The 26,283-nt window shown below is 42.8% G+C and overlaps 1 protein-coding gene across 15 annotated transcripts in view; it reads right to left on the bottom strand.

The window, feature by feature from the left end:
* The window catches only part of PTPRF (protein tyrosine phosphatase receptor type F), a 1,415,717-nt gene that overhangs the window by 55,408 nt on the left and 1,334,026 nt on the right, over window positions 1-26,283 (bottom strand). For 11 of the 15 annotated variants that reach the window (XM_068239458.1, XM_068239459.1, XM_068239460.1 and 8 more), the window contains 6 exons: window positions 13,944-14,213; window positions 13,274-13,855; window positions 12,890-13,023; window positions 9,072-9,216; window positions 2,497-2,802; window positions 1,722-1,915 (listed from right to left, as the gene is read on the bottom strand). In XM_068239458.1, coding sequence (XP_068095559.1) covers window positions 1,722-1,915; window positions 2,497-2,802; window positions 9,072-9,216; window positions 12,890-13,023; window positions 13,274-13,855; window positions 13,944-14,213 — 1,631 coding nt within the window. The remainder of the gene's footprint in view (window positions 1-1,721; window positions 1,916-2,496; window positions 2,803-9,071; window positions 9,217-12,889; window positions 13,024-13,273; window positions 13,856-13,943; window positions 14,214-26,283) is intronic. The other 4 variants (XM_068239469.1, XM_068239470.1, XM_068239471.1 and 1 more) reach the window with 1 other exon arrangement.

The following is a 26,283-nucleotide window of genomic DNA, read 5'->3' as shown; positions in this document are numbered from 1 at the left end:
TAGCAGAGAAGGCCATTGGTGTAGGCGGACTTCAGTACACTTAGACTTTCCAGGTGAGAAGACATGGAATATCTATAGAGTGTATGTACTGTAGCTAAGTGAAGGCCACAGACACTTACAAACTACATCTTATTGAGGTCACAGACAGGCAGATGATGTTCCATCAGAAAAAAAAAAAAAAACCTTACACTGTTTATCAAAATTGAGTAGGCCAACCTGCTAAAAACCCTCTGACTGTGTGGAGCTTAAGCAACCAACCAGGAGAGACATGACAGCTTGACCTTCCTCCTATATTTACACAGCGCCAACCCTACTTTACATATGCAGTAGAGTTTTTGTCTAGATATGGTAGTTCTTGCCAGCTCTGTGAAGGGCAACAGGAAACCAGGGACAGTAGTTTGTGTAGGAACAGCCTCGTAGAGACCCTACCTGCATCCCCCCCCCTGCAGCAACACCCTCCAATTACCCGCATCTCCCCCCACCCCCCCCTTCTCGTACTACAAATAAAAAAGTGCTGGGGAGCATGTGGGTGAAAATAAAGATGGATTGGAAAGGGTTAATTATTTATTTTATTAGATCACTAGTAACAATAAGGTAGGTGTCATGTAAATTTGTGCCCTGGCCTTAAAGATAAAAGCTCTGGGCTGCCACCCTTCACCACCTATAAAGGTACATACACACATCGGATTTGCGCAAACGAGCCGTCGTTTGGACGTCAAATTGGGCTGGTGTACAGTCTGACGTTCAGCTGAAAAGACTGGACTCGGTCTTATCAGCCAAATGACAGACTGTACACACGCCCGATTTGACGTCCAAACGACGGCTCGTTTGCGCAAATCCGATGTGTGTATGTACCTTTAAAGGTACATACTGACAATAGCTGTTCATTGCCTGAGACAATCAGTCATGATCATCTAGAACTAAACTCTAGCATTAGTAAACATGGTGTTTGGTGATACTGGATGAAAAAAAAGAAATCACACAACTGACCACTATTGTTTGGACCTTCTTGATCATCTGTCACCCACCTCCTCCATAGAACAGAACAGGCAGTAGCTGAGCAGCCTGTCTATACAGGGATAAGCCCTGAAACTATCAACCTGAATGAAGATCAACAATCACTCTGGGTGATTTACAGACTTGAATGCAGATTCAAGATGTTGAATTAAATTGTTAAGCTCTCTGGCAGAAGAGCCAGGAAAAATAAAGCAATGAACAGAGAATTTGTCAATGACCATTACTGAGCTGACTTCTAGCTCCCTGCTTGTCTTTGTTAATCCCCAATGGCAGATGTTATAGGGAACAAGGCAGTGGGTGATGTACACAGTGATAACTTTGGTGGGTGGTGGGGTGATGAAGAGGGTTATACCAGTGGAGACTCACTCCATGATCCTGAGAAAGTATAACAAAGCAAGAAAGTATAACAAAGCAGATTCATATTTAAGTGTCCCAGGCAGGATTCGTAGTGTTTGAAAATGGACACTGCTGATTAAATGCAGACAGCCCAAGAAAGCCACAGGTACCGCTACTATACTCAAAATCTGTTACTGTGCATCCAGGGGTCCCTCAAGAGACCTCAGTGCTGTGGCCCTCCCTGCATGTAGAGTAACACAGACACTTGCAGAGACCTGGTGGCATCCTGGAATTAGCAGCAAGATCAGTATACGAACACTGCGAGCCAAAACAAGGTTCACTTACACACTAATAAAGCATCTCTTTACCTGAGCTTCTGCCAGCATGACATCCTTAATGATGGGGTTCCCCCGAGGTTCTCCACCTTCCAGGCGGACATAGGTCACCTGGTAGCCACGGATCTGGCCATTTTGCTTGGTGGGAAGTGGTGATTTCCAGGTCACACGGACAGATGTGGAGTTTACGGAGTCCACCTCAACCTTCCTGGGTGGTGCGCTGGGCACTAAGCAGGGACAGTGGGAAGTGGGAGAGAATTAATAAATATCCGACTTACCATAATGCCTTAAAATTCATTGACCATAGAAAAACGTAAAGCAGAGAACCCAGCCCTTCCAGCAAAGGAGGATAACCATTCTACACTACGGAGAAGAGAAATCATTGCCCAGCACTTCTTGATGTCTATTATCTAAATAACATAAAAGTTCAGATCTCTATTTGGTTCCAGCAGGCTGCTGCCGTACTAAACACTTGACAGCAAGTTGGCGTGCAAAATATGGTCCATACACCTTTCCAGGCACACTTTTGTAAGACCCTTATTTTCAAATATGTGGTCTTTTCTTTGTTCCACAACAGAAAATTATTATTTTAGGCTATTAGGAAAGTAATTAGTTCTACAGTCACATCAAGCAGTGCAGATGGACAGGACAGGAGAAGAACCAAGATATGGAAAATAGGAGTGGTTTCAGGTGCGCACAGTGAGCGCGGTGGTGCATCCCGGGAAAGTTCTGTATAGTGAGCTAAAGAGCAGGTGGAGAGAGAGTTGTTCGTTGTGCAGAAAGGCGACAGCTTGTCCTGGTCACTTACCATCCTCGTCTGTCCGCACAATGACAGGGGAGCTCTCTGGCCCGGCTCCTACGTCCGTATGAGCTCGAACCCACACCCTGTACTCTGTCCACTTCTCCAGATCCTTGATCTCCCAGGTGGAGACGTCGGGTGGGATACTGTCCACAATGTGCCGGGACGTGTCCTCCCCAGCCACCGCTTGGTAGGCCAGCGAGTAACGGGTCAGGGCTCCATTGCGACTGGACACCGGTGGTGCCACCCAACTTACCCGGATGGCGGTGGAGCTGAGGCTGGTACACTCCACATCCTGTGGCGGAGCAGATGGTGCTGAAGATGAAAATAAAATAAAAATGCAGGCAAGGGGAGGGAGATGGAACATGGTAGATGCAACATGGCAAGTCGGCAAAATAAATATGTGACTGTTACACCAACACTGCTCTGCGACCTGCTGACAAAAGACCAACTCCACCCAAAAAGCACCCTGAAGGGAGACCTCACTCCCCAGTGAAATCAGAGAAATTCAAGAAAACTTAGACTCATGTTAAACGTAACAGCAACCATGTAAACTCATATTTTAGGATTTGGGTGGTGTTGGTCTTTAAATGATAAGGCATGAGCACTGCAATTTGGATTCCACATACCGAACGAAATGTAGCCTTTAAACAACTCACCCTTGTTGCTTCCTATAGCCTATGCGCTCCATGTCACATTCCATCTCTCCAATACTTCCTTCTTCAAACCCGGAAGGAGAAAGTATTGGAGTGATGTGGAACGCAATTGAACACGAGGTGGAGCGCATCGTTATATGTGGCGACATGGATAAGTTAATTCCCCCTGCCGTGGCCACAAGTTTAGAGATTCCATTTCCTTTGGAAATCCGGAATTCGAACTGTGCTCATGCTTACAAATCATAATAGAAAATAGGAAGGTACGGGACGGAGACGTGTGGGTTAAATAAGTTTAAATACAATCATGTAAATATCTAGTGGAGCTCTGCTTCGAGGTTCAGCAATTGCAACCCTGCACTGACATCAGCTGAACATTCATTGTCTTAATAAACCTTCTGCTGATGTTATCAAGTGAAGCAATAAGTGAAGCACCACTGGACCGTAACATAACAGATTCTAAAAAAAATATTCAAATAATTTCAGCCTCACAGCCTGCCCCCCACCTACCCATCATCCCCTCTGATCATTTTCATATATAGCGACTTTAAAACTGAGGTCTGCTTAAGATCTGCTCTTCTCAACCATTCAGGCTTCTATTGTGTAAAAACATAATAGTCAAGAGGTTGAAAATTCTAGTTATTTCTTTCTGGTTTTAGCAATGGGGCTCATGCTTGGTGTTCTAGCATTTCAAAAGCAGAAGACAAAGGTGAGATGATGAGCAATGGGGTCTTATGCCCTTGAAGCCCCATCTGCACCCCAATACAGAGGCCTGTTGGGTTCAAAACTATCGGATGATGAAGTTATGTTTACTGCTTTGGTAACTATGTCAAGTGTTGAGCTAAATCTATATTCATCCTGGCTCTTTCACTGCTGGCTGCTCCTATAGCACTCTTATCTAGATGCCTGGACTATCAGGTATTTGGTTTATGACGGCTTTTCCCACTCTGTCACATCAATCATCTATATGTCCTACAGAGGGCAGTAAATGGAGAAATAATGTTGTGACTAATATCACAGGCTGCACAAATGACAAGCCAGGATAGCTCCATAGAAATATCTCTGTATAAAGTCTGTTTATTAAGACTTGCCTTTTCCTTTGTGGCACATTGCCCAGATTTCCCATATTTTGTTGCTCAATAAACTTTGCATAAAATATAAATGTAAAAAAAATCAGAAGAAAACAGTGTTAAAAAGGTGAAACTGCTATAAAGCCACCAGAAAATAAATAAATAAATAAATGTAAAAGAAAGAAAAATACAACAATGGTGCTCTTATGAGCACAGCTCGCCCTTAGCTTCTATTTGTTAAAAATAATGCTCTAATTAGAATTGTGAAATTTTCAACAAATAGGTTCTAAAGATACTTATTTGTGATTTATGCAACACAGATACATAAACAACCAATGTCAAATATGGGAAATGACCAGGACAATTCCACTGGCAGCTTTATAAACAGGGAAGGATGTCAGATTTAAAGGATAAGTGAACTACTGAGGAATGGGTGGTAGAACTGTTGCTCACCACAAGGTAACAGCTACCAGTACATTGTGTATCAACCACCGATCGGCCGGCCTATGATGCAAATGGATAGTAGCATTCATAACTGCGCTGCTTGTTGGCATGCAGTGTGGTTGTTGTGCGGCAGACAAATGCTGCATGTAGCATCTTGCGGGAGAATGCTGCACACTGAGACGTGCAAACATAGGTAAGGCACTCTTTATGCAACATCTCTGCAAAAATCACATGTCTGCAGATGCTTGGCGCTTCCACTGGAGCGGACGACAAGCTGTGAACTCGCCATCTGTGTGAATCAGCCTTCAAGTGAACCTGAACCAAAATATGCTAAATAAGGTAAAGGAATGATAATAAGGCCTTGCCTATGTGTTTGGAATGTCTGACACTGCTAGGAGGTGTGTAGCCCAGCATCTGAGTTCCTCTGTGCATGTGAGAATTACTGCCGATTCTTCTAAAAAAAATTAAAGGACCACTGTTGCAAAAATAAAACAATTGTAAATGTCAATTACATACATAAAAAAATGTACATGTCTCCCACAGTAAAATCCACTATAAACTATAAGTAGTAAAAACCTGACAGATCATCCCGTATGGGAGATTCTAAGTATTATCTTTATAAAAGTTCTCCCTGAAGAGGATCTATACTAGGGGTGTCAAACTCAAATACAAAGTGGGCTGAAATTGAGTTTTGTGACCAAGTTGTGGGCCGACCTCAATGTCTAGTGGCCACCTCTCTCCCTTATAAAGTTCCCTGGTGTCCAATAGCCCCCCTCCATCCCCTATACAGTTTCCTGATGTTTAGTGATCATCCCTCATCTATACAGATGTTTAGTGGTCCTCCTCCCTCTCTCATCTATACAATTCCCTGATGTTTAGTGGTCCTCTCTCCCCTATACAGTTCCCTGGTGTCTAGTGGCCCCCTTCCCTCTCCTATACAGCACCCTGGTATCTAGTGCTGTCCCCCTCCCCATATGGCTTCCTTGGTGATCTAGGGCTTACCCTCCAATATAGCTTCTCTGGTGGTCTAAAGTGGGCTAAACATAATGCAAAGCGGGGAAAAAACCTGAGGGCCAAATCTGATGGCTCTGAGTTTGACATGTATGATCTATACAAAGATGTCATCACCCTGCTTTCCTTCTGGTTTGCACACTATTTGGGCAGCTGAAATGAGCAACTGCCGTTCAGTAAGTGCTTTTGTAAATTAATAAAAACACTGAGTAACCCCCGATTTCTAGTCCAAAACCAGTCAGACTATCCACACCTACAGTTTGTGACAGAAACATAGGATTAGAATAATTTATAGTGCATTTTACTCTGGAAGAAATGCACATTTATGTGTATGTATTTTAATTTTTACAATTGTTCACAATAGGTGTCCTTTAAGATCAGCAGTTCATTATACTTTATTGATTAGTGGTTTGTTATATGTGTGTGAAAGTTTCAGATATGGAAGCCTGCTGCAGCCCAGGGGCGTAGCAATAGGGGTTGCAGAGGTTGCGACCGCATCAGGGCCCTTGGGCTAGAGGGGCCTCGGGGGGCCCACCCCTCAAATACAGTATTAGCTCTCTATTGGTCATGTGCTCATAATAATCACTTCTATAGATACTTTGAATAGTAGTAATCATTAACAAACTGTTCCCCATCCCCTTCTTGCACCTCTGACACTGTGGTTGTCCTTGGCAGGTTTTGGTGTGCCGTATCAATTGTTACGTATAGAGTGCTTGGGGGGCCCCAATGCAAAACTTGCTTCGGGGCCCACAGCTCCTTAGCTACGCCTCTGCTGCAGCCCGTCTACACTCTAATGTTATCATAATTACAATCAGCTGATCTGTGTTGAGTAATTATACACATATGTTAGTCAGTCACAGAGCGGTGTAACAGTGCAGGAACTAAAAAGATGAATGCAACACAAACTGTAAGGCATTCACATGGACAGCACAATGAACAAGCAGCTTGCATGCAGCACCCTGTACACAGCACAGCGCCATCTATTGGCATGCACATCACACTCAGCAAACACTGCTAGGCTGATACACTCTACTGGATATGCCAGCCTGTGCCAACACTTCTCCAGGGGCAGTACAAAACACTAAAGCCTCAAGAGCCTGCTCAATCAAAGTAAGAGCTAGTGCACACCGAAATTGCTAGTGCCTGCCATTCTGTAAAGCTATTTTCAGAGCAATTTTTGAATAAAATGAGCTTTTTTGCGAATACATTCAAGCTAAATCGCTCCAAATAATGCTACATGCAGCATGTTCGCGATTGTTAAAAAATCTCAGCACTGCTGTGGGAGCGCCCTCGTAGGGTTACAGTAGCCAAGTGCTTTTCAAATCGCTGGCGGTTTTATAAACGCTCCGAAGCACAGCAGTTATCACGCGATGTTTGCGCACAATCACACGTCATCGCGCGCAAACCTTCGCTTACATGCGAACGCAATCCTTTACGCTTGCAAAACTTTGCGTGCGGCAGATCGCATGATAACTGCTGTGATAGCAGTTGTCACGCTTTAGTGAATCAAGCCCTTGGTGTGCAAGCCCTAATGGCCATACAGTGGTCGATCTGCCATCAGATTCGACCAACAGATAGATCCCTCTCTGATCGGATCTGATCAGAGAGGGATCGTATGGCCACCTTTACTGCAAACAGATTTTGAATCGATTTCAGCCTGAAACCGATCTGTTTAAACTTCCTGCCGGGACAGGAAGTTCTGTGTAGCAGCAGCCGGTCCGGAACCAAGCGCGGAAAGAAGACAGTGGTGACTCGCGACGGCCGGAACAGGTAATGTATACCCGCTGTATTGCGTTGGGCATTCGAACGCCGCCATCGATGCACTCCCGACCCGCCGGCGACCGAGAAAAATCTTCCACACGGACGGATCGACGGGAACGATCGATTTCGGGCGGAAATCAATCGTTCTGTCAGCGGTGTGCTCGGCGATTTCACAGCTGATTCAATCACTGTGATCGAATCGGCCGTATATCGGCAGGAAAATCGTTAGGTGTATGGGCCCCCTTACAGATACAAGGCAGCATATTACTCCCTTACATTGTGGCATTTGACCAGAAGAGTGTCGCTCTAATGCAATGTGAGCAGTTGGGAATAAAGGATTTCACCTTATGGAAATGTTATGATAGCTGCCTCACATCCTGACACAATGGGGTTGGGGGAGTTGTGTTGAGTTCTACAAGATGAACAGTTCCAGCAATTGCATATTGTGTAGAATCAACAAACTGCTTAACCTCTCAAAACCTTGACCTAGTGCATGCGGTACAGTGGATTTGTAGAATACGCTACAAAGATCATTGTGCCAGAAGTATTCCAGGCCTTTTCGAAACCATTTATTGGAACAAAATGTACCAGCACAAACATGAGCTAGCATGAACGGGCCCTTACCAGTGCATCACCCACGCACCATCATACTCAGCACGCTCTGCCTATGTTTAGGATCTCAAACACAAGTGTTTGTGCTGGAAAATACTGTTTCAATAGAGGATTCAAGAAGGCCTGAAATGAAGTGGACATTCTATTCTTCTTAAAGCACACCTGAAGTGGGAGGGATATGGACGCTGCTATATTTATATCTATAAATATAAATATATCTATAAAATATATTTATCTCTCTTAAACAGTACAGATTTCCTGGCTATCCTGTTGAACATCTGCCTCTAATACTCTTACCCATAGCTATTGAAAAAGCATGCCGATCAGGTGTTTCTGACTAAAGTCTGATCCGATCAGCTGCATGCTTATTTCAGGTGTGTAATCCAGAAACTACTGCAGCCAAAAAGATCAGGACTGCCTGGCAACTGGTATGGTTTAAAAGGAAATAAATATGGCCACCATCACATATCTCTCAGTTCATTTGTACATTACCATCACAAATCTGCACTATACATGATGTAAGCGAATGGAGGAAGGATATGAGCTCCGAGGGAGATAAGAAGGGCCAACACAACAGCATGCAAATCACAGACCTACCCTTGTCTTCTGGAGCATCAACACACTGACCCCTTGTGAAAAGATGTGCATGCAGCACTCACCAATTCTTACCTGAGCAGTACACGTGTGACCCACACAGAGACCCACACAGACACACACACACAGAGACACACACAGAGACACACACACAGAGACACACACACAGAGACACACACACAGACACACACACACAGACACACACACACAGACACACACACACAGACACAGACACACACACACAGACACACACACACAGACACACACACACACACACACACACACACACACACACAGACACACACAGACACACACAGAGACCCACACACACAGAGACACACACACACACAGACACACACACAGACACACACACAGACACACACACAGACACAGACACACACACAGACACACATACACACATTGATGCAGAGATACTTACTGGACTGTGCTGTCCGTGCCTGGATAATAGGGGTGTAAACACCAAGCCCCATAGCGGAGGAAGCTGCCAGCTGGAAGCCGTATGGGGTGTCTGGCTTCAGCCCTTCCACCGCATAAAAAGATGCAGGAGCAAAAGTTGTTTTTTGCTAAAAGAACATAAAAAAAAAGATGTGAATCAATCATCTTATAAAATAGTTCTCAGTTTTCATGGGATTGAAGAAGTATGTACAGAAAGATATTACCTCAGTAGGAGAACTTCACTATTGAAAGCTCAATACTAGAGCTGGGAACAGCTCACTCTCTATGCATATTTCAGTAAAGCAGAAGTTGGCAATGTGCACAGGCTGACTGGAATCCAAAACTGCTGATTAGCTAAATAGCAGCTGTGTAAACTTATCGGCTGCTGGATAATTGATTGCCAGTTTGGTTGATTAGCCCCTGCAAATTTCTGTTTTCTGATCCATGGAAATTTGCATACAAGATATTTTTTTGCTCATCTCTCACATAGTCAGTAAATCATTTGGATGCTGGGTGTTAGAAACGTTTGTTTCTGTATATATCAGTTGTCTTGAAGGTTGATAGGCTAGTATTTAGACGTGGAAAGGACAGGCAAGATTAGACTTAGGGGGAGGGTCACATAAGTAAACTAAAATAGTGCCCTCCTGTACATTTAATTGCTCTTCATTTTAAGTAAATTTCGTTTCTGTTACAAGCCTAGGTGGTAGGCCATTTCTTTGCTCCTCCACCCAGACTCCAACAAGCCAGGGAGGGGCATGTAATGGTTAGGCTGTGTGTGGGTTGCTTGTGTGTGTGGTGGGGTATTAGGAAAGGTTTGGCAGAACACTACACAGCCGTTACTTAGTGCCCAAACAACTGGTACAGACGTCATACATATGCTTTAATACACCATTTAACATGTTAAAAATCCTAGTTTAAAATGTGGTTTCATAGGACTCTATGAACATGCATACTTAACTTTCATATGAAATAATACCAACACTCAGACTGACCACATTCATTAATGGGTTCTGTTAAGTTTTACTAGCAAAATCAGGGTATGACTAGGATTTGGGTGCACTTGCTTAGAGAAAAGTCTCATGTAGCTGTACAGGCAGGAAGGAGATTGAGTAGGGAATATACAAGCAGATAATACTTTATGTCCTGGATGGATGTGCAGGCAGAGATGAAGCGTTGTTAACTCAGAGGAGTCGAACTATAGTGCTCGAAGACCAGGGCTGTTTCTAGGCTAAATTGCACCCAGGGCAAGGGTGTAAAAATCGTGCCAGTATAGGTTAGATAGGTAGGTGCCCCAGTACAGGTTACATAGGTAGGTGCTCCCAGTATAGGTTAGATAGGTAGGTGCCCCCAGTATAGGTTAGATAGATGCCTCCAGCGGATGGGGAATGGGCATAGCTTAGTTTCAACTAACCTCACTCACTCGATCCCCCACAGCCTCTTTCTTCTTCCTGTTGCAGTCTGTGGCATTAGTAAGCGCCCCCCTGCTGTGATGACATGCGATCACATCATCACAGGGGGCACTGTTACCAAAGCGACAGACACTGGGGAGAGAAAGAAGATAGAGGCTGCGTGCAAGGATTGTGGCAGGTGAGTTGTAACTAAGCTATGCTCGCTCCCTCTGCGCCCCCTCCTGCCACTTAATCTGGCGCCCAGGCAACTGCACGCTTTGCACGCCCAAAGAAACGGCCCTTTCGAGGGCCATATCTATGCCAGTGAAATTGAGCAATGTGCTAAAATGTGTGAGGACCTAGGCCTTTAAGGACTGAGGTTCAACATCCCTGGGCTAAGTCCTGGATGGATGTGCAGGCAGAGATGAAGGGTTAATTCCTGGATGCATGTGCAGGCAGACAAGAGTTGAATCCTAGGTGGATGTGCAGGCAGAGAAGAAGGGTTAAATACTGGATGGATGTGTAGACAGAAAAGAAGGGTTACATCCTGGATGGATACGTAGGTAGAGATGATGGGTTAAGTCCTGGATGGATGAGCAGGCAGAGAAGAAGAGTTACATCCTGAATGGATGTGCAGACAGAAATAAAGGGTTAAGTCCTGGATTGAGGTGCAGGCAAAAATTAAGGGTTAAATCCTGGATTGATGTGCAGACAGAAATAAAGGGTTAAGTCCTAGATGGATGTGCAGGAAAAAATAAAGGGTTACGTCCTGGATTGAGGTGCAGGCAAAAATTAAGGGTTAAATCCTGGATTGATGTGCAGGCAGAAATAAAGGGTTAAGTCCTGGATGAATGTGCAGGCAAAAATGAAGGGTTAAATCCTGGATGGAAGTGCTGGCAGAAATGAAGAGTTAAGTCCTGGATTGATGTGCAGGCAGAGATGAAGGGTTAAGTCCTGGATGGATGTGCATGCAGCAGTGAAGGGTTAAGTCCTGGATTAATGTGGATGCAAAGAAGAATGGTTAAATCCTGAATGGATGTGCAGACAGAGAAGAGTTAAGTCCTGGACAGATGTATAGGCAAAGAAGAAGGGTTAAATCCCAGATGGATGTGCAGGCAGAAATGAAGAGTTAAGTCCTGGATGGATGAGCAGGCAAAGAAGGGTTAAGTCATGGATGAAAGTGCAGGTAGGGAAGAAGGGTTAAGTCCTGGACAGATGTGTTTTGTAAAAGAAGGGTCCTGGATGGATATGCAGGCAGAGATGAAGGGTTAAGTCCTGGATGAATGTGCAGGCAGAGATGAAGAGTTAAGTCCTGGATGGATGTGCAGGCAGAGAAGAGTTAAATCCAGGATGGATGTGCAGGCAGAGAAGAGTTAAATCTTGGATGGATGCATAGGCAGAGAAGGGTTAAGTCTTGGACAGATGTGTAGGCAGAGAAGACGGGTTAAATCCTGGATGGATGGGAAAGCATGCTGGGCTGCCATGCACAGCTGAAGTGAACCAATTTTTGTGTCCATGTGAAGGCAACAGCATTCTTGCTTTTACAATGGAATCCCTCACAGACCTGTTGAAGCTGCCTGGTTTGTTTACTTTTATACATGTTACTGGGGAAACATTAATATCTTTCCTTCATTATTTAGTGAACCACAGACCCTGATCCAGCATGTAGCCAATAAAGGGTAGAGACCTGTATGCTTACTATTTGTTTGTGACTTATGAAGTAATTCAGCAATAAGAAAGGCAACTGGTCTGAAAAATTACACTTAATTAAAAAAATAGTGTAGACTACCTTTAAATATGGAGAGGGGTAAAACAAAGAAAGGGACAGTTTCCACGAAAAAGACAAGACAAATAACATTTATATTACGCTTTTCTCCTGGGGGACGCTCAGTAGGCAGCAGCAGTGTTGGGGAGTCTAGCCCAAGGAGTCCTAACTGAATGGGTGCTGGCTTACAGAACAGGAAGAGCCAAGATTTGAACCCAGGTCTACTGTGTCAGAACACCTAACCATTACACAATGATTATATAGCATTATAATGTAGCTACTGGATATATACTTGTAAAATGTGCATTAATGGCTTTGTTACAGGGCTGTGGAGTCGGGACAAAAATCTTCCGACTCCTCAGTTTATGAAACCACGACTCTGACTCCAACTCCGGGTACCCAAAATGGCTCCGACTCCTAGACTCCGACTCCTTAGCCTAATACTTAACAAGGCTGTGGATTTTGTACAAAAATCATCTGGCTCAGGCTCCCGACTCCGACTCCTCAGTTTATGAAATCAACGACTCCGACTCCCCAAAATTGCCCCGACTCCGACTTCAACTCCGACTCCACAGCCCTGCTTTGCTATACCATTTTATTACCAGTCTTTAATATTTTCTTTTGTTTCAAAATCAAGGTGTTACCTACCTTTGGCCCATCTTGTCCCTCCCAATATAGAAGCTCGTAGGAGGTGATACGTTCCTGTGATGCAGACTGCCACGTAAGCATGATACGTGTATCTGACTCTGCCTCCGCCTGGAAATTTACTGGTTGTGCTGGAACTGTTGGAAAAACAGGTTAATTAAAAAAACAAAAACAAAACAAAAGCAAGCTACAAGTTTCTAAAAATTAATGTGAAGAAAACTTGTCGTTGGCAGTCCCCGGGATATATGTTGTGGTGAAACCACCCAGAACTCATAACATGAGGCATCAATTTTGTATTGACCTCCACATCAAGGACAACAGATTTACGGTGGACAAATGCATTCCAAATATTTACAAAATGCGATAAAACTTCAGAAAATCACTCACCTCCCTGTTGGGTCTTCACCTGGACCATATCTGAAGGTGGTCCATCACCCACAGATGTGAAAGCAAGGACACGAATGCTATAAGTGATTCCTGTGGTCAGTCCTCCAATAGTGGTCAACAGACCATCCGCTACATTGTGCTTTTGCCACATGCTGAAGGGTAAATGGGGGTCCGATGTATAATATACTCGGAACCCACGGATCTGGCCATTGGCCTCCTCAGGCGGATCCCACTGGACAATCATAGTACTGGAGCTGAGCATTCGGGCCTGGACTTTCAAGGGAGGTCCTGAAGGTGCTTGTTCCCCAGTTTGAGCTTCCACTATTTCACTTGGAGGCCCTCGGCCAATATTGTTGACTGCTATGACACGGAATTCATACTCTGAGAATGGGCTGAGTCCTCCAATACTGTAACGAGTTGTGGCCACACCATCAACTTCCTGGAATGAACCTTCTGATGACTTCGGTTTATACTGTATGACGTAGTAAGATAAAGGCTCAGGATTCCCAGAATCCCAAGTCAAAGTGACACTGGTAGCTGTGGTCTCTGTAACCATCAGAGCTACTGGTGGCTTTGGTAATGCTATGAAAAAAACACCCAAAGAAAATATGATTAATAAAATATCTGTTCTTTTCGGTTTACCTCTACATCCAGATTCATGATCACTTACCTTTCACTGTAATCTGTGCTACTGCTTCAATCATGCCAAGGGAAGAGATTGCCACACAGGTATAATTGGCAGATTCACGAATATTGGTCAACTCCAAAACATTGCGGCCTACTGGCATGTCATCCTCTTTGGTCAGTTCTTCTGCACCAGCCATCCACTTTACATAAGGCATTGGGGCACCCACAGCAACACAGGTGAGGTTCACACTACCACCCGGCATCACTTCATGGTTACTGGGGGGAATGGAAAAACGTGGAGCTACGCGCCGGACTGCAAAAAAGTCAAAGGAGAGATATGGTCATGCACCATCAGTGGCAATTTGTCAACATTGTGTGATGGGTTCAAGTAGATCCCCTGCAAGAAAAACACACTCTGCAGTTATGTGGGTTTGACTGTCCAATAAAAATCCAAGTGACTTCTAAACATGAACCAGAAATCTAATATCTACACCTACTTCAATCTGATGTCAATAGGTGACTTCAATAACACAATTTCTGAAACTATGCATTTGCAAATTAGAAGGTTCTGGTATGTGAAAAGCAGTCTGTAGAAAGAGATCAGTGTTTATGAATGTTTTACTGTAGAAAAGAAAAGCGTATTGTTTTTTAATTCAACATAATGTGGTTTCATGATTTATCAGTATTGTCTTACATTTTTCATTATGAACATGCATCCACATTGAAAGAGTAACTGTTAGGCATAAAATCTAAAATCGATTCTCTATAATAGGCCTGAAAGATAAATCGAAATTAAATCGAAATAGTGATCACCAAGCTCACAATTTTGGAATTGTCAAAGTGGCAATTTCCGTGATTAAGTTATTTCCACATGGGGGAAGTTTGAAGAAGCGGCTTCAAACTTCCCCCAAGTCCCAGCATGTGCGGCCCGCAGCATCGGCAGTGTTGGAAATACCTTCTGACAGGAGTCGAGCGCTTTTCGTCCTTTCTCGCTGTCTCTTGTGCATGGCATACTTCCTGGTTCCTGTATGTCACATGACATACAGGAAGTATGCCGTGCATTAGGGCCTGCAGGAGGCAAAGTGGATAGATGGGCATTGCTGGACTCGTGTTGGAAGGTATGTCCAGCAGTGCTGCAGCTTGGGGGACGGGGCACAGAGAGAGACCCAGAGGGTGCACAAAGAGAGGAGGACGACAGAGAGGTGCAGATGGGGAACAAAGCTTGATTTGAAGGAAATCGTGAATGGAATCGAATTTGTGATTTCGGACAGAAATCGCTAAATTTTTTCAGAAAAATCATTCAGGCCTACTCTATAAGTAGCTGTTCTACAAGTAAAATGGACGCTAAAGAGGCAATATAAAAGTATAAAATCAATCTCACGTTTTTGCTGATTGATTTTTATTCCTCATGCCCCCTGGCTCTAATGTGGTACGCAGAGTAGCAGTCGCAAAAGGAAAGTGACGTCACATGCAAATTCAGCCTTGATTGGCTGAAGTCTCTGTCACTCTCATCACTGCCAGCTGCTAGGGCGCAGGAAGGGGGGCCAGAAGCTGTCCCCCCTGACACTGTCCTCGGCCCCCCTCCTGCATTGTGCCATGTCCGCGCTCCAGCCGCATCTTTCTCCCCCTGCATGCCTTCTCCTCCCAGCACTATTACAGAGCAGAGCTGGGAGGGATAAAGCCAGCACACACAGACTCACCTCCTTATGGTTCCATGCGCTGGAGTTCCCTTCTATACTCTCTGCACTTCCTCCGGTGGTAGTGCAGAGATTATGCATGGGAACTTCAGTGCTTGGAACTATTAGTAGGTGAGTCGGTCTGCGCTGCCTTTATCACTCCCCGCTCTGCTCTGTAATAGTGCGGGGAGGAGAGGGGATGCCAGGGGGAATATACTTAAGCATATGGGATCCAAGAGGGCCACCACCAGAACCAGAAGTCACTGGATTTTACAAACGTTGTAAAATTTGAATTAAAGGGACTCCGAGCCGTGCAGAAACTATGGAAAGATACATATCATTTTAAAGCTCTCTTTCTCCTCTTTCCGATGATATATAAACCGCTGCCCTACGCCTTTTAGTTTTCACTATTTTTGCGATTGAAATTGCCGCGGCCGTGATTTCAATCGCGAAAATAAAGAAAACTAAAAGACGTAGGGCTGCGGTTTAGGTGTCGCCAGAAAGAGGAGAAAGAGAGCTTTAAAATGATATCCATCTTTCCATAGTTACTTGTATTACACAGGCCGACTTTTTCTGCTGAATGGAGCTGCTGACACTGGGGAAAGTGTCGTCCTGTGTAATACAAGTAACTATGGAAAGATGGATATTATTTTAAAACTCTCTTTCTCCTCTTTCTGGCGACACCTAAATCGTCGCTCTACGCCTTTTAGTTTTCTTTATTTTTGCGATTGAAATCGTGGCCGCGGCAATTTCAATCGCGAAAATAGCGAAAACTAAAAGGCGTAGGGCGGTGATTTATATATCATTGGAAAGAGGAGAAAGAGAGCTTTAAAATGATATGCATCTTTCCATAGTTTCTGCACTGCTCGGAGTCCCTTTAAACAGTGGATAGCGTAACACATCTCTTAAGTAAGTAGAGAAAGTAATTATCTACTTGCTTATGTGTTTTTTTTATTAATGCATTGTATGGCAGTTCTTGAAAGATATTATTTTTCAGCAAAGTTGAGAACAAAAATGGTGAAAACTGGAAGTAGGTATGTGCTAGAGAACGCAATATTAAACAAATAATATAAAGACGGAGAAACACAGGACAGATGTAGCTTATGGTTAAACTGTACTTCTTTGATTGGCTGGTCATGATCAGCTGACACAGGAAACCAAATAGAATAACAGAATATTGTATGGCATTATTCACCAGTTAAGGCAAGACGTATTGAATCAGGATGATTTAATTTCTTGGGTAACTTTTAAAGTTTCAAAAAATAAGCTTTCTGTCTAATTAATCTTCTTCAGATTCTTCTTCAAATAGTGGTATACCCTCCTGATCCAAAACTTTCTACAGGAAGCAAAACCAGATCAAACCATCATGACCAGCAAATCAGAAAAGGACAAAAGAATGACCTGATAAATTGGTCATGTGCTTCTCCATTCATTGTTACGGGTGAATTGATCAGTTTAAATCACATTAAATTGAAATTAGAAAAAAATTCCATCTTCTGTTTCCACAACTTTTGCAGGAAGACTGAAACCAATTGTGAATTGTGAAGTATAAGCAGGTGTATTCACCAACCATCTAACTAGCTGGTACACCGGGGGTCATGTTTATTAAAGGCTCTCCAGTGGAGAGATCATAAATGATGTGGCAATCCTAGTCCAGATTTTAACAATTGTCTGCCATTATGTGGTAAAAAAAAACAACTTTTGAGCTTGTTTAGAGTGGTTAGTAAATTAACAGTTAAGTGATTTTTCTTTTCCTCTATTGCAGACCCTAGATTTTCAACACATGGCGCGTGTACACCCTTAGGGGTCCTATTTTTTTTTTTTTTAGGGACTACCACTACTTGAAATTGTCACAGTCAATTCATTGAATTTTAAGATCTATATGTGTCAATACGTACACATTTTGCTGTTACACCCCTACCAACATAATTTTAAATGGATGCAAATGTATTCAGCTTGGAGTTGGACCAATCAAAATCAACAGGTAATGCATAGGATTGGTCTAATTCAAAGCAGAATACATTTTCATCAAATTAACGCAATTGACAGCAGTTCAAAATGACTAGCATTCCATTGACCATCCCTACCCAGCAACCTCCATGATGATCTGAAATGACACAGATGAAGGTAGCAGATCCTAACAGCGTAATAGCAGAACATTTTAAACTAGGTTAGGTTAAGAGGTGCTTGATTACCTCTGGATATGTATTAATAAGTTAGGCCATAAGTATACATTGTTGCAGAACAGCAAAAAAAAATATTTTAGATGATGTTGGGAAAACAGTGTTCTTCAGCATATGTGTGTACTGTATTGCTCTTAAACCCCATGAACAACTTTAGCTGTAATGGTTCCAGAGGAAAATCCTTGGTTTTCAGAGCTAAAACATTCTTGGTTTGAAGAGATCTTAGTAAAAGAAGCTGGGCCTCCACCAGTCCCGTTGGGTGAGGCTGATGGAGATGGCAATGGTTTTGGCATGATGGTGGTCTTGCATCCTGGGTGGGAATCTTGATTGCTTTTTTTTCAACTGTGACCACAGCTTAGCAAGGCAAGGGGTTGGTGGGGAATGCTGTGGCTTTAGAGCAGGTGAGGACGAAAGATGGTGGACAGTCACAGAACATGCTTCAAGCAGGAAGTAAGAGGACACAGGGAAAAGAAGGGGCAAACAAGGGTGGCTGTAAGGTGTTGGGGTAGAGATATCACGGAGCATGCTCCAGTAATTGCAGGAATATTTACACATGCAATGTAGTGGACCAGGGCTCATTATACCACAACTCTGTTCATGTATTCCATTTGTTCTTCAAGAACACAACCCACACAGCCGGCCCCACCATGATCCAGGGATACGTTTTCTGAAAATCATAACCACTAGCTGACCCTAGCCTGTGATTTCTCACAATACTCGGGGTGCTCTGACACCATAGCCTTTAATATATCATGGCAAACCTTCAGGGATAGCTTCATGTTAAACCAGCATATCTGTTTTCCAAGAGGAAAGTAGAAAAACCTACCCAGCCTAGCTGAATCTGAATAATATACAATACATAGCAGCTGAATTCCAGGAAGCTAAACACATTTCCTGGGATCTTTAGGTAACTAGGTCACAGGAATCTGTAGTGTGTAAATCCCTTTCTTTTCCAAGACAGACAGTGAGCCCTTCACAGTGATTGGGATTAGGAATCCCTGGCCTGCAAGTTCACATTACTCAGCCTTTAAGGGTTCCCAATAAACCCCAAAAAACAGATTACAGATGGGTGGTTGTGCGTGTTTTTTTTTTTACTACAGAAAGCCATAATGCTTTGATAACTGAGTACCATGGCTGCTCCCAATAATGTTTATATCTATAATTAAAGTTAAACGCAAATAAGTGAATATAAAGTTAATTAAAAAAAGCATTGATTATAATGGAGTTCTTGATTAAAAGCAGTTTGTATTTGGTTTGAAGTGCTCCTAATAAGATGCTGGCTGTCACTGACAAATGTTTATGTCCCACGCTGTCCCTGCAGGGTCTTCAATTGCAATTTAAAACCTTTGAATTCTGAAAGCGGCAAAAACCTTCCCATGCTTACCATGAGCACCTATAGGCCCATTCATTGGTTGCTTACTTGCCAGGTATTGGGATGGTGGGGGAGGGGCCTAGCGCTCACGATCAGGAAGTGATGCAGCTGTTGGGACCTCGCTGGGTTGGCGACTGACCAGGAATATATATATATATATATATATATATATATATATATATATATATATATATATATATATATATATATATATATATATATATATATATACACTAATTTTTTTTTCTTTCACATTTTTGAGTATGATTTTTTTTTACCATGTGCATGTAAAATTCACTAAGATATAATATGTGTTATAGTAATGGATTATTTGATTTAATGTTGGTGCTCTGATTTAACGTTTAATATATTTTATCAGGATCTGAAGTTGACTGGCTTATTATATTCACATAAAATTCACCAGGATATGTTTGATAAGTGCCGGTTGTAACATTTGTCATAAAGTGGTGGCTAATACATTTTAATGAACGATTTATTGGTAAAAGCTTTTATTTTTAAAGAATACTTAAAATGAGAGGTATACAGAGGCTGCCATCTTAATCTCTTATTACATAAAAATGCTACTAGCCTAGCTGTTGGGCTGATCTTTGTTTTTAATACTCTGGACGTTCCACTGGTTGCTGGCTTGTAAATGAGTGCGTCTCAGACTAATGGTGCCAAAAGATCAGCATGAAAGTCAGGGAGCGAGATACACATCCTCCATATTCTTATTTCATTTCTCTGAAGGATTTATCATTGCTAGTGAAGGTGAATATACAATGATGTGAAAAACTATTTGCCCCCTTCCTGATTTCTTATTCTTTTGCATGTTTGTCACATTTAAATGTTTCTGCTCATCAAAAACCGTTAACTATTAGTCAAAGATAACATAATTGAACACAAAATGCAGTTTTAAATGATGGTTTTTATTATTTAGTGAGAAAAAAACCCTCCAAATTTACATGGCCCTGTGTGAAAAAGTGATTGCCCCCTTGTTAAAAAAATAACTTAACTGTGGTTTATCACACCTGAGTTCAATTTCTGTAGTCACCCCCAGGCCTGATTACTGTCACACCTGTTTCAATCAAGAAATCACTTAAATAGGAGCTATCTGACACAGAGAAGTAGACCAAAAGCACCTCAAAAGCTAGACATCATGCCAAGATCCAAAGAAATTCAGGAACAAATGAGAACAAAAGTAATTGATATCTATCAGTCTGGTAAAGGTTATAAAGCCATTTCTAAATCTTTGGGACTCCAGCGAACCACAGTGAGAGCCATTATCCACAAATGACAAAAACATGGAACAGTGATGAACCTTCCCAGGAGTGGCCGGCCGACCAAAATTACCCCAAGAGCGCAGAGAAAACTCATCCGAGAGGCCACAAAAGACCCCAGGACAACATCTAAAGAACTGCAGGCCTCACTTGCCTCAATTAAGGTCAGTGTTCACGACTCCACCATAAGAAAGAGACTGGGCAAAAACGGCCTGCATGGCAGATATCCAAGGCGCAAACCACTTTTAAGCAAAAAGAACATTCAGGCTCGTCTCAATTTTGCTTAAAACATCTCAATGATTGCCAAGACTTTTGGGAAAATACCTTTTGGACCGACGAGAGACAAAAGTTGAACTTTTTGGAAGGTGCGTGTCCCGTTACATCTGGCGTAGAAGTAACACAGCATTTCAGCAAAAGAACATCATACCAACAGTAAAATATGGTGGTGGTGGTAGTGTGATGGTCTGGGGTTGTTTTGCTGCTTCAGGTCCTGGAAGGCTTGCTGTGATAGATGGAACCATGAATTCTACTGTCTACCAAAAAATCCTGAAGGAGAATGTCCAGCCATCTGTTCGTCAACTCAAGCTGAAGCGATCTTGGGTGCTGCAGCAGGACAATGACCCAAAACACACCAGCAAATCCACCTCTGAATGGCTGAAGAAAAACAAAATGAAGACTTTGGAGTGGCCTAGTCAAAGTCCTGACTTGAATCCTATTGAGATGTTGTGACATGACTTTAAAAAGGCGGTTCATGCTAGAAAACCCTCAAATAAAGCTGAATTACAACAATTCTGCTAATATGAATGGGCCAAAATTCCTCCAAAGCGCTGTAAAAGACTTGTTGCAAGTTATCGCAAACGTTTCATTGCAGTTATTGCTGCTAAGCGTGGCCCAACCAGTTATTAGGTTTAGGGGCAATTTCTTTTTCACACAGGGCCATGTAGGTTTTGAGTTTTTTTTCTCACTAAATAATAAAAATCATCATTTAAAACTGCATTTTGTGTTCAATTATGTGATCTTTGAATAATAGTTAACGGTTTTTGATGAGCAGAAACATTTAAGTGTGACAAACATGCAAAATAATAAGAAATCAGGAAGGGGGAAAATAGTTTTTCACATCACTGTATACAGCTGCTCCATAGAGATGGTCAGTGAGATGCAAATACTTCAGGCTTGTATGTAAATGTAATTGCAAATTGTATGAAGCTTAGAATTGGGTCAGTTAAATGGACTTGGTCACAGATTTGACAGGCCCAGATCTAGGCTGCATACAGTTTGCATTATATTTGCTTGGGAGTTATTTGCATCTTCTTGACCACCTCTAGCAATCATACAAGCAAGTCTGCCTAGCTTCACCTCACATTTATAAACAGGGGATGAGTTTCCGAATTCCGATTTCCAAGTTTCTGATCGGAATTCGCTTTCTGCAGAAATGCAGCATTCCCAAGACTCGGAAATTTTAGGCCAATCACAAGACTTGGAAGCACTGGACCAATTAGAGAATGCGTATTTTACAGTGGAAATCAGATTACTGAGGAATTTTTAGGCCAATCAGCAGATTCTGAAGTATTAGGCCAATCAGAGAATGCAGAAGTTTCATCGGAAAGCTGAAAGCCGTTGGAATCAGAAATTGCCATTCCCGCCCGTACCTATTAATGTGCTATAAAAGAAACAGAACTTGTGTGGCAGATCCAGGCTGAGGAGCATCTCCCGATCTTGCAGAACTCTGGCAGGCATGTAAATGAGAAAGGCTTGGGTGTCATTAGTGCTCCTTAAAAAATGCTGAGCGACAGCAGCAAGCAGGCGCGGTCAAGCGATCCAGACTCTGCAGTAAGGTGATAGAGCCCTCTGCGCCCCTGCTGTGACCGCAGCTTCCCTCGCTGAGAGGAGGTTAGACTAGCACCACTCGGAGAAGTGGAGGGAGGCAGGCTGAGGGCTGATTAATAATTCAGCAAGCATTAGCGTGCAGTTACAGCCTGCGGTGCGGAGAAGCCGGGATACATTTTCCCGATGCCGTGATCGGTGATGTCCAAATCACCAGGAGGCTCTCGTATTGCACTGTCTGGTGACCTCACTGCATTAACCAGCTACTCAATACAATCCCCATCCATCCCTGGAGACCATGCCAGGCTGATAATACCACCAGTGATGGCATCGCCTTTCATCCATCTCACATTAACTAGCGGAAAGAACAGAGGGACCCGGAGCCAAAAGAGCTAATAGACACCATCAAGAAAGCCAGTTAGGAAGGAGGTTTTATAAAGTGACTGTTCAGGGAGAGAGACTAGAATTCCATTCCTTACTAACCCGATAACCGCTAAGAAAAAAAGCACATCCCAGTCAATCCAGAAAGTATGTGAGGGATTCTGAATTTATAATCAGTCTCCTGTACCAGTCTGGAATTGTTATACATTGGAAATAATTCAAATGTGCCTTTTTATCCTGAGCCAATGAGTGAAGGGAGAAAACCAAACAGCATTTCTGGAGCGACAGTGAAACTGTTGCCGCCAAACTGAAGTGGCCATAAACTGATTAGATAAACTATTGTTATATACAATTATAGCCCTATACAGGATTTTTTTTAATCCCACAGTAAAAGGTTAAAAATCTATGTTGAATAAATGTGTATTCAACTTTCTTACAGACAAATCTTGAACTTTTCATTTGTTCACCGCACGCAGGTCCATTTTTCACAGTCGCACAGGTGTTTTACTACCCCTGATTAGTAATTAGTGAGCGTTAAGATTGTAGTCTGACTGAAGAAATTGCCATTTCATAGCTCTGGATTCTTGACCCTTAAGAGAAAAAAAAAAGGAACACTGACACAACCTAGTTCTAAATAGGACTGCAACTGTACACACACACACACGTTTATCTCATGTGACATGTCATGTTAAGGTCTCTTTAAGAATATGGGGTTGTTTGAAACACAGAGTTATTTGAAAGTGTTCACTAGAACGGCTGCACCAGAATGAAAGTTGTGTGAGTAATGGCACAGTCCACTGTTCATCATAAAAGACAATGAAAAAAACAGGAGTTTGGGCTAGGAGGGGATAAGGGTGGCCATAAACAGGTGAATGGTGTCCTAAGTACAGATGGTTAATGAGATATCAATAATTTCAAATTGAATTCTACATCAATTCTATGCAAATTTATGCAGCTTGGAACTGGACCAATAAATTTCATAGAGGATTATTACTCTCCCCAACTGAAAACTAACCAGGGAGCAACGATGTGGCACAGAATCGACAGCAGTCACCCTCCGCCACATTCCAGCAGATATCCGATAGAAAATCAGTCACAAACGGCAGCACTGTCCTGCTCGATGCAAAACAAAACAATACGGCCGCCAACCTACACGCTGCTTGATCAAAGGAAATTTACCGCCGCCTCTGATCATAGACAAGTCTTTCCAAAAATAACTGGAAGGTTATTAACCAGGAGGGTGACAGTGAATTGATTTCCGTCAGGATTGATCAAACTGATCAAAACCAGCAGAAAACGGACCAGCGTTCGTTACACGTGTATAAAGCGACAGAGGCAATGTTTTCTCGTATATTTCTGGACACAGAGTGTATTTCTCATGGCTCTGCATAATGTGGATTTCTCTCCTTTTGTTAAATGACTCTGCTGCCAAGTTTGTATTAATCTTGTCTACAGTGAGCAATGTCAAGAAAGATCGGGCTGAGCAAGCAGACCATAAAGCGAGACTGCGGAGGCTGGCGCGCTCGGTAATATGTAGCATTAATTGACTCTAAAGTACCTATTGTAGCATTGTGGATGTGCTGTGCTTGGCTTGGCAGTGAGCTCAGTGGGACAGTTTAGAGGACAGAAGCGCCACTGATAATGGAAGACAAAAGAATAATGTGGAATCCTCGTGGGACATTAATGCTCCGACATGGAAATGATATTCATAACAAGAGCATTAAGGGAAGCTCCGGCTGTCCGCTCAGAGCGGGAGCCACCATTCTGTTTTGGGCAGACCAGCGTCAATCACCGCTGATTATCTCCTGCGCTGGAAAAGGTAGCGTGGGTTTAAAGCTGAAGTTTTACATATTCTGACGGTCAATCCCTCTGTGACTCATTTCACAGACACAGCGTCTCGGAATCTATGCTCTCGGGTTAACTACTGGAGGGGATTTGCAAAATGGAAATGGAAAAAAAGGAGATTATACCGGGCTGGACGACCGGCTGTGCAGGAGAATATGTAACAAAATTGACTTGGTGATATTGAAAAATATGACAGTTGTGACTGAGATTGGACTGGAATCGCCATTTGCATGCCAACAACCCAGAGTGGATTTTACTCTTCTTTTTAAGCTTACAGAAAAGTCCATGCATAAACAGCGATAGAATAGATTTATGATTTTTAAAAAGCTGACATTACTTATGGCCAAAGGTAGGTAGGAAAACTATAAAACTGGGTGGGAAGACATGTTTTTATTTGTATATGGCAGTCCATAATTCTGTTGGGAAACCTGAATTTGAGGCGTAAAGCTTGGTATGTGGACCTTTTCTAAATTTGTTTCCATACCTACGAGCCAGTGCTGGCTCAGTCCAATGCTCTTATAAATGTCTATCCAGTGAACAATGCACCTTCTATTTCCAAGCATTCAAATCCTGATAGACGCTCATTCTTTCCTTTACTGCATCAACAACTAAAACAAATATTAGCTGAAGTTGCACTGTGAGGGCGAGTATTGTTCTGAAGCTCTGAGGAACAAAGGTAGTGAACCCCAATGGGCCCTGTGGCTCCTTTAAGCTTGAGTGTAGGCAGATGTTCCATTGCCTGTTCAGGGGAATCCTGCTTGAAGCTATCCATACACTATGCAATGTGTTTAATTAGATTGATGGAATAAACCCATCGCACTGGATAATTACTGGTAAAAACGAAGGCCTCAATTGATCAATTTTGTTCGAAACCTCAATCAAGAAAGGTGGCAAATTTTACTATTTGTGTGTCGGGAAGAGGGGCTTGGGACGCATTTAGTCACAAAGCTTTGTACTGCATAGAGTAGTATAAGGACAGTGGTGGTTTAATCGACTTTCACACAGATTGCTGGTGAAATCTAATCAGAATTGGGTTGGGCAAAGTAATAAAAAGGGTCACACTCCCCAACAGATTTTTGGTAAAGAAGTAATCAATTTACTGGATTGGATGACTAATGCTTGGTTCTCAAGACATCATACCCCAGGGGATACTTTAGTTGGGCCCAAGGTACTTAAACGTGTTATAGTCTATCAATTACAATAATGAACATGAATGAGTATTTAGAGTTAATTGTTAATTATAAAGCATAAAGGGATGTTTACTAAGCATTTATACATGATTATGGACCACTCCTTAGAAATTAGAATGCATCAAAGGGTACTTGAGAGGATGTTACAAGATGAATAACTTACCAATGCAGTCATTATGAATGGGTACATGCTATAGTAATGTAGAGACACTGTACTATAGTATTAACATGGTGTATGGATAGTATAAGGCCTGGGATCTACTGTTGCAATGGCGCCTTGCAATGGGTCCCAAAGCGCCTGCAATTTTCAGAATCATGGAAGTCTGCGATTTTGACCGTGACTCTTGGAGCAATCGCTATTTGGCTCTGCAGCAACTGAAAATGCTGAATGCAGCAATTTGCGATTACGGCGTGGGACCATCCCCATAGCGTTTCACTAGTATAGCACTTTGTAGCTTGCCAGCAAATGGCGAGCACTGCAAAATCCCTCCCAGTGGGCAACTGAAAAAATAATGGCCACAGCAACCAGTCAGATCCTCACTTTTCTTCATTAACTTTATTAACATTAAAGGCAGCACGGTGGCGTAGTGGTTAGCTCTCTCGCCTTGCAGCGCTGGGTCCCTGGTTCGAATCCC

Source organism: Hyperolius riggenbachi, chromosome 6 (assembly GCF_040937935.1).
Source record: "Hyperolius riggenbachi isolate aHypRig1 chromosome 6, aHypRig1.pri, whole genome shotgun sequence".
In the NCBI taxonomy this organism is placed as follows: Eukaryota; Metazoa; Chordata; class Amphibia; order Anura; family Hyperoliidae; genus Hyperolius; species Hyperolius riggenbachi.
The sequence above is the reverse complement of the archived record's forward strand: the minus strand, read 5'-3'. Positions and strand labels throughout refer to the sequence as shown.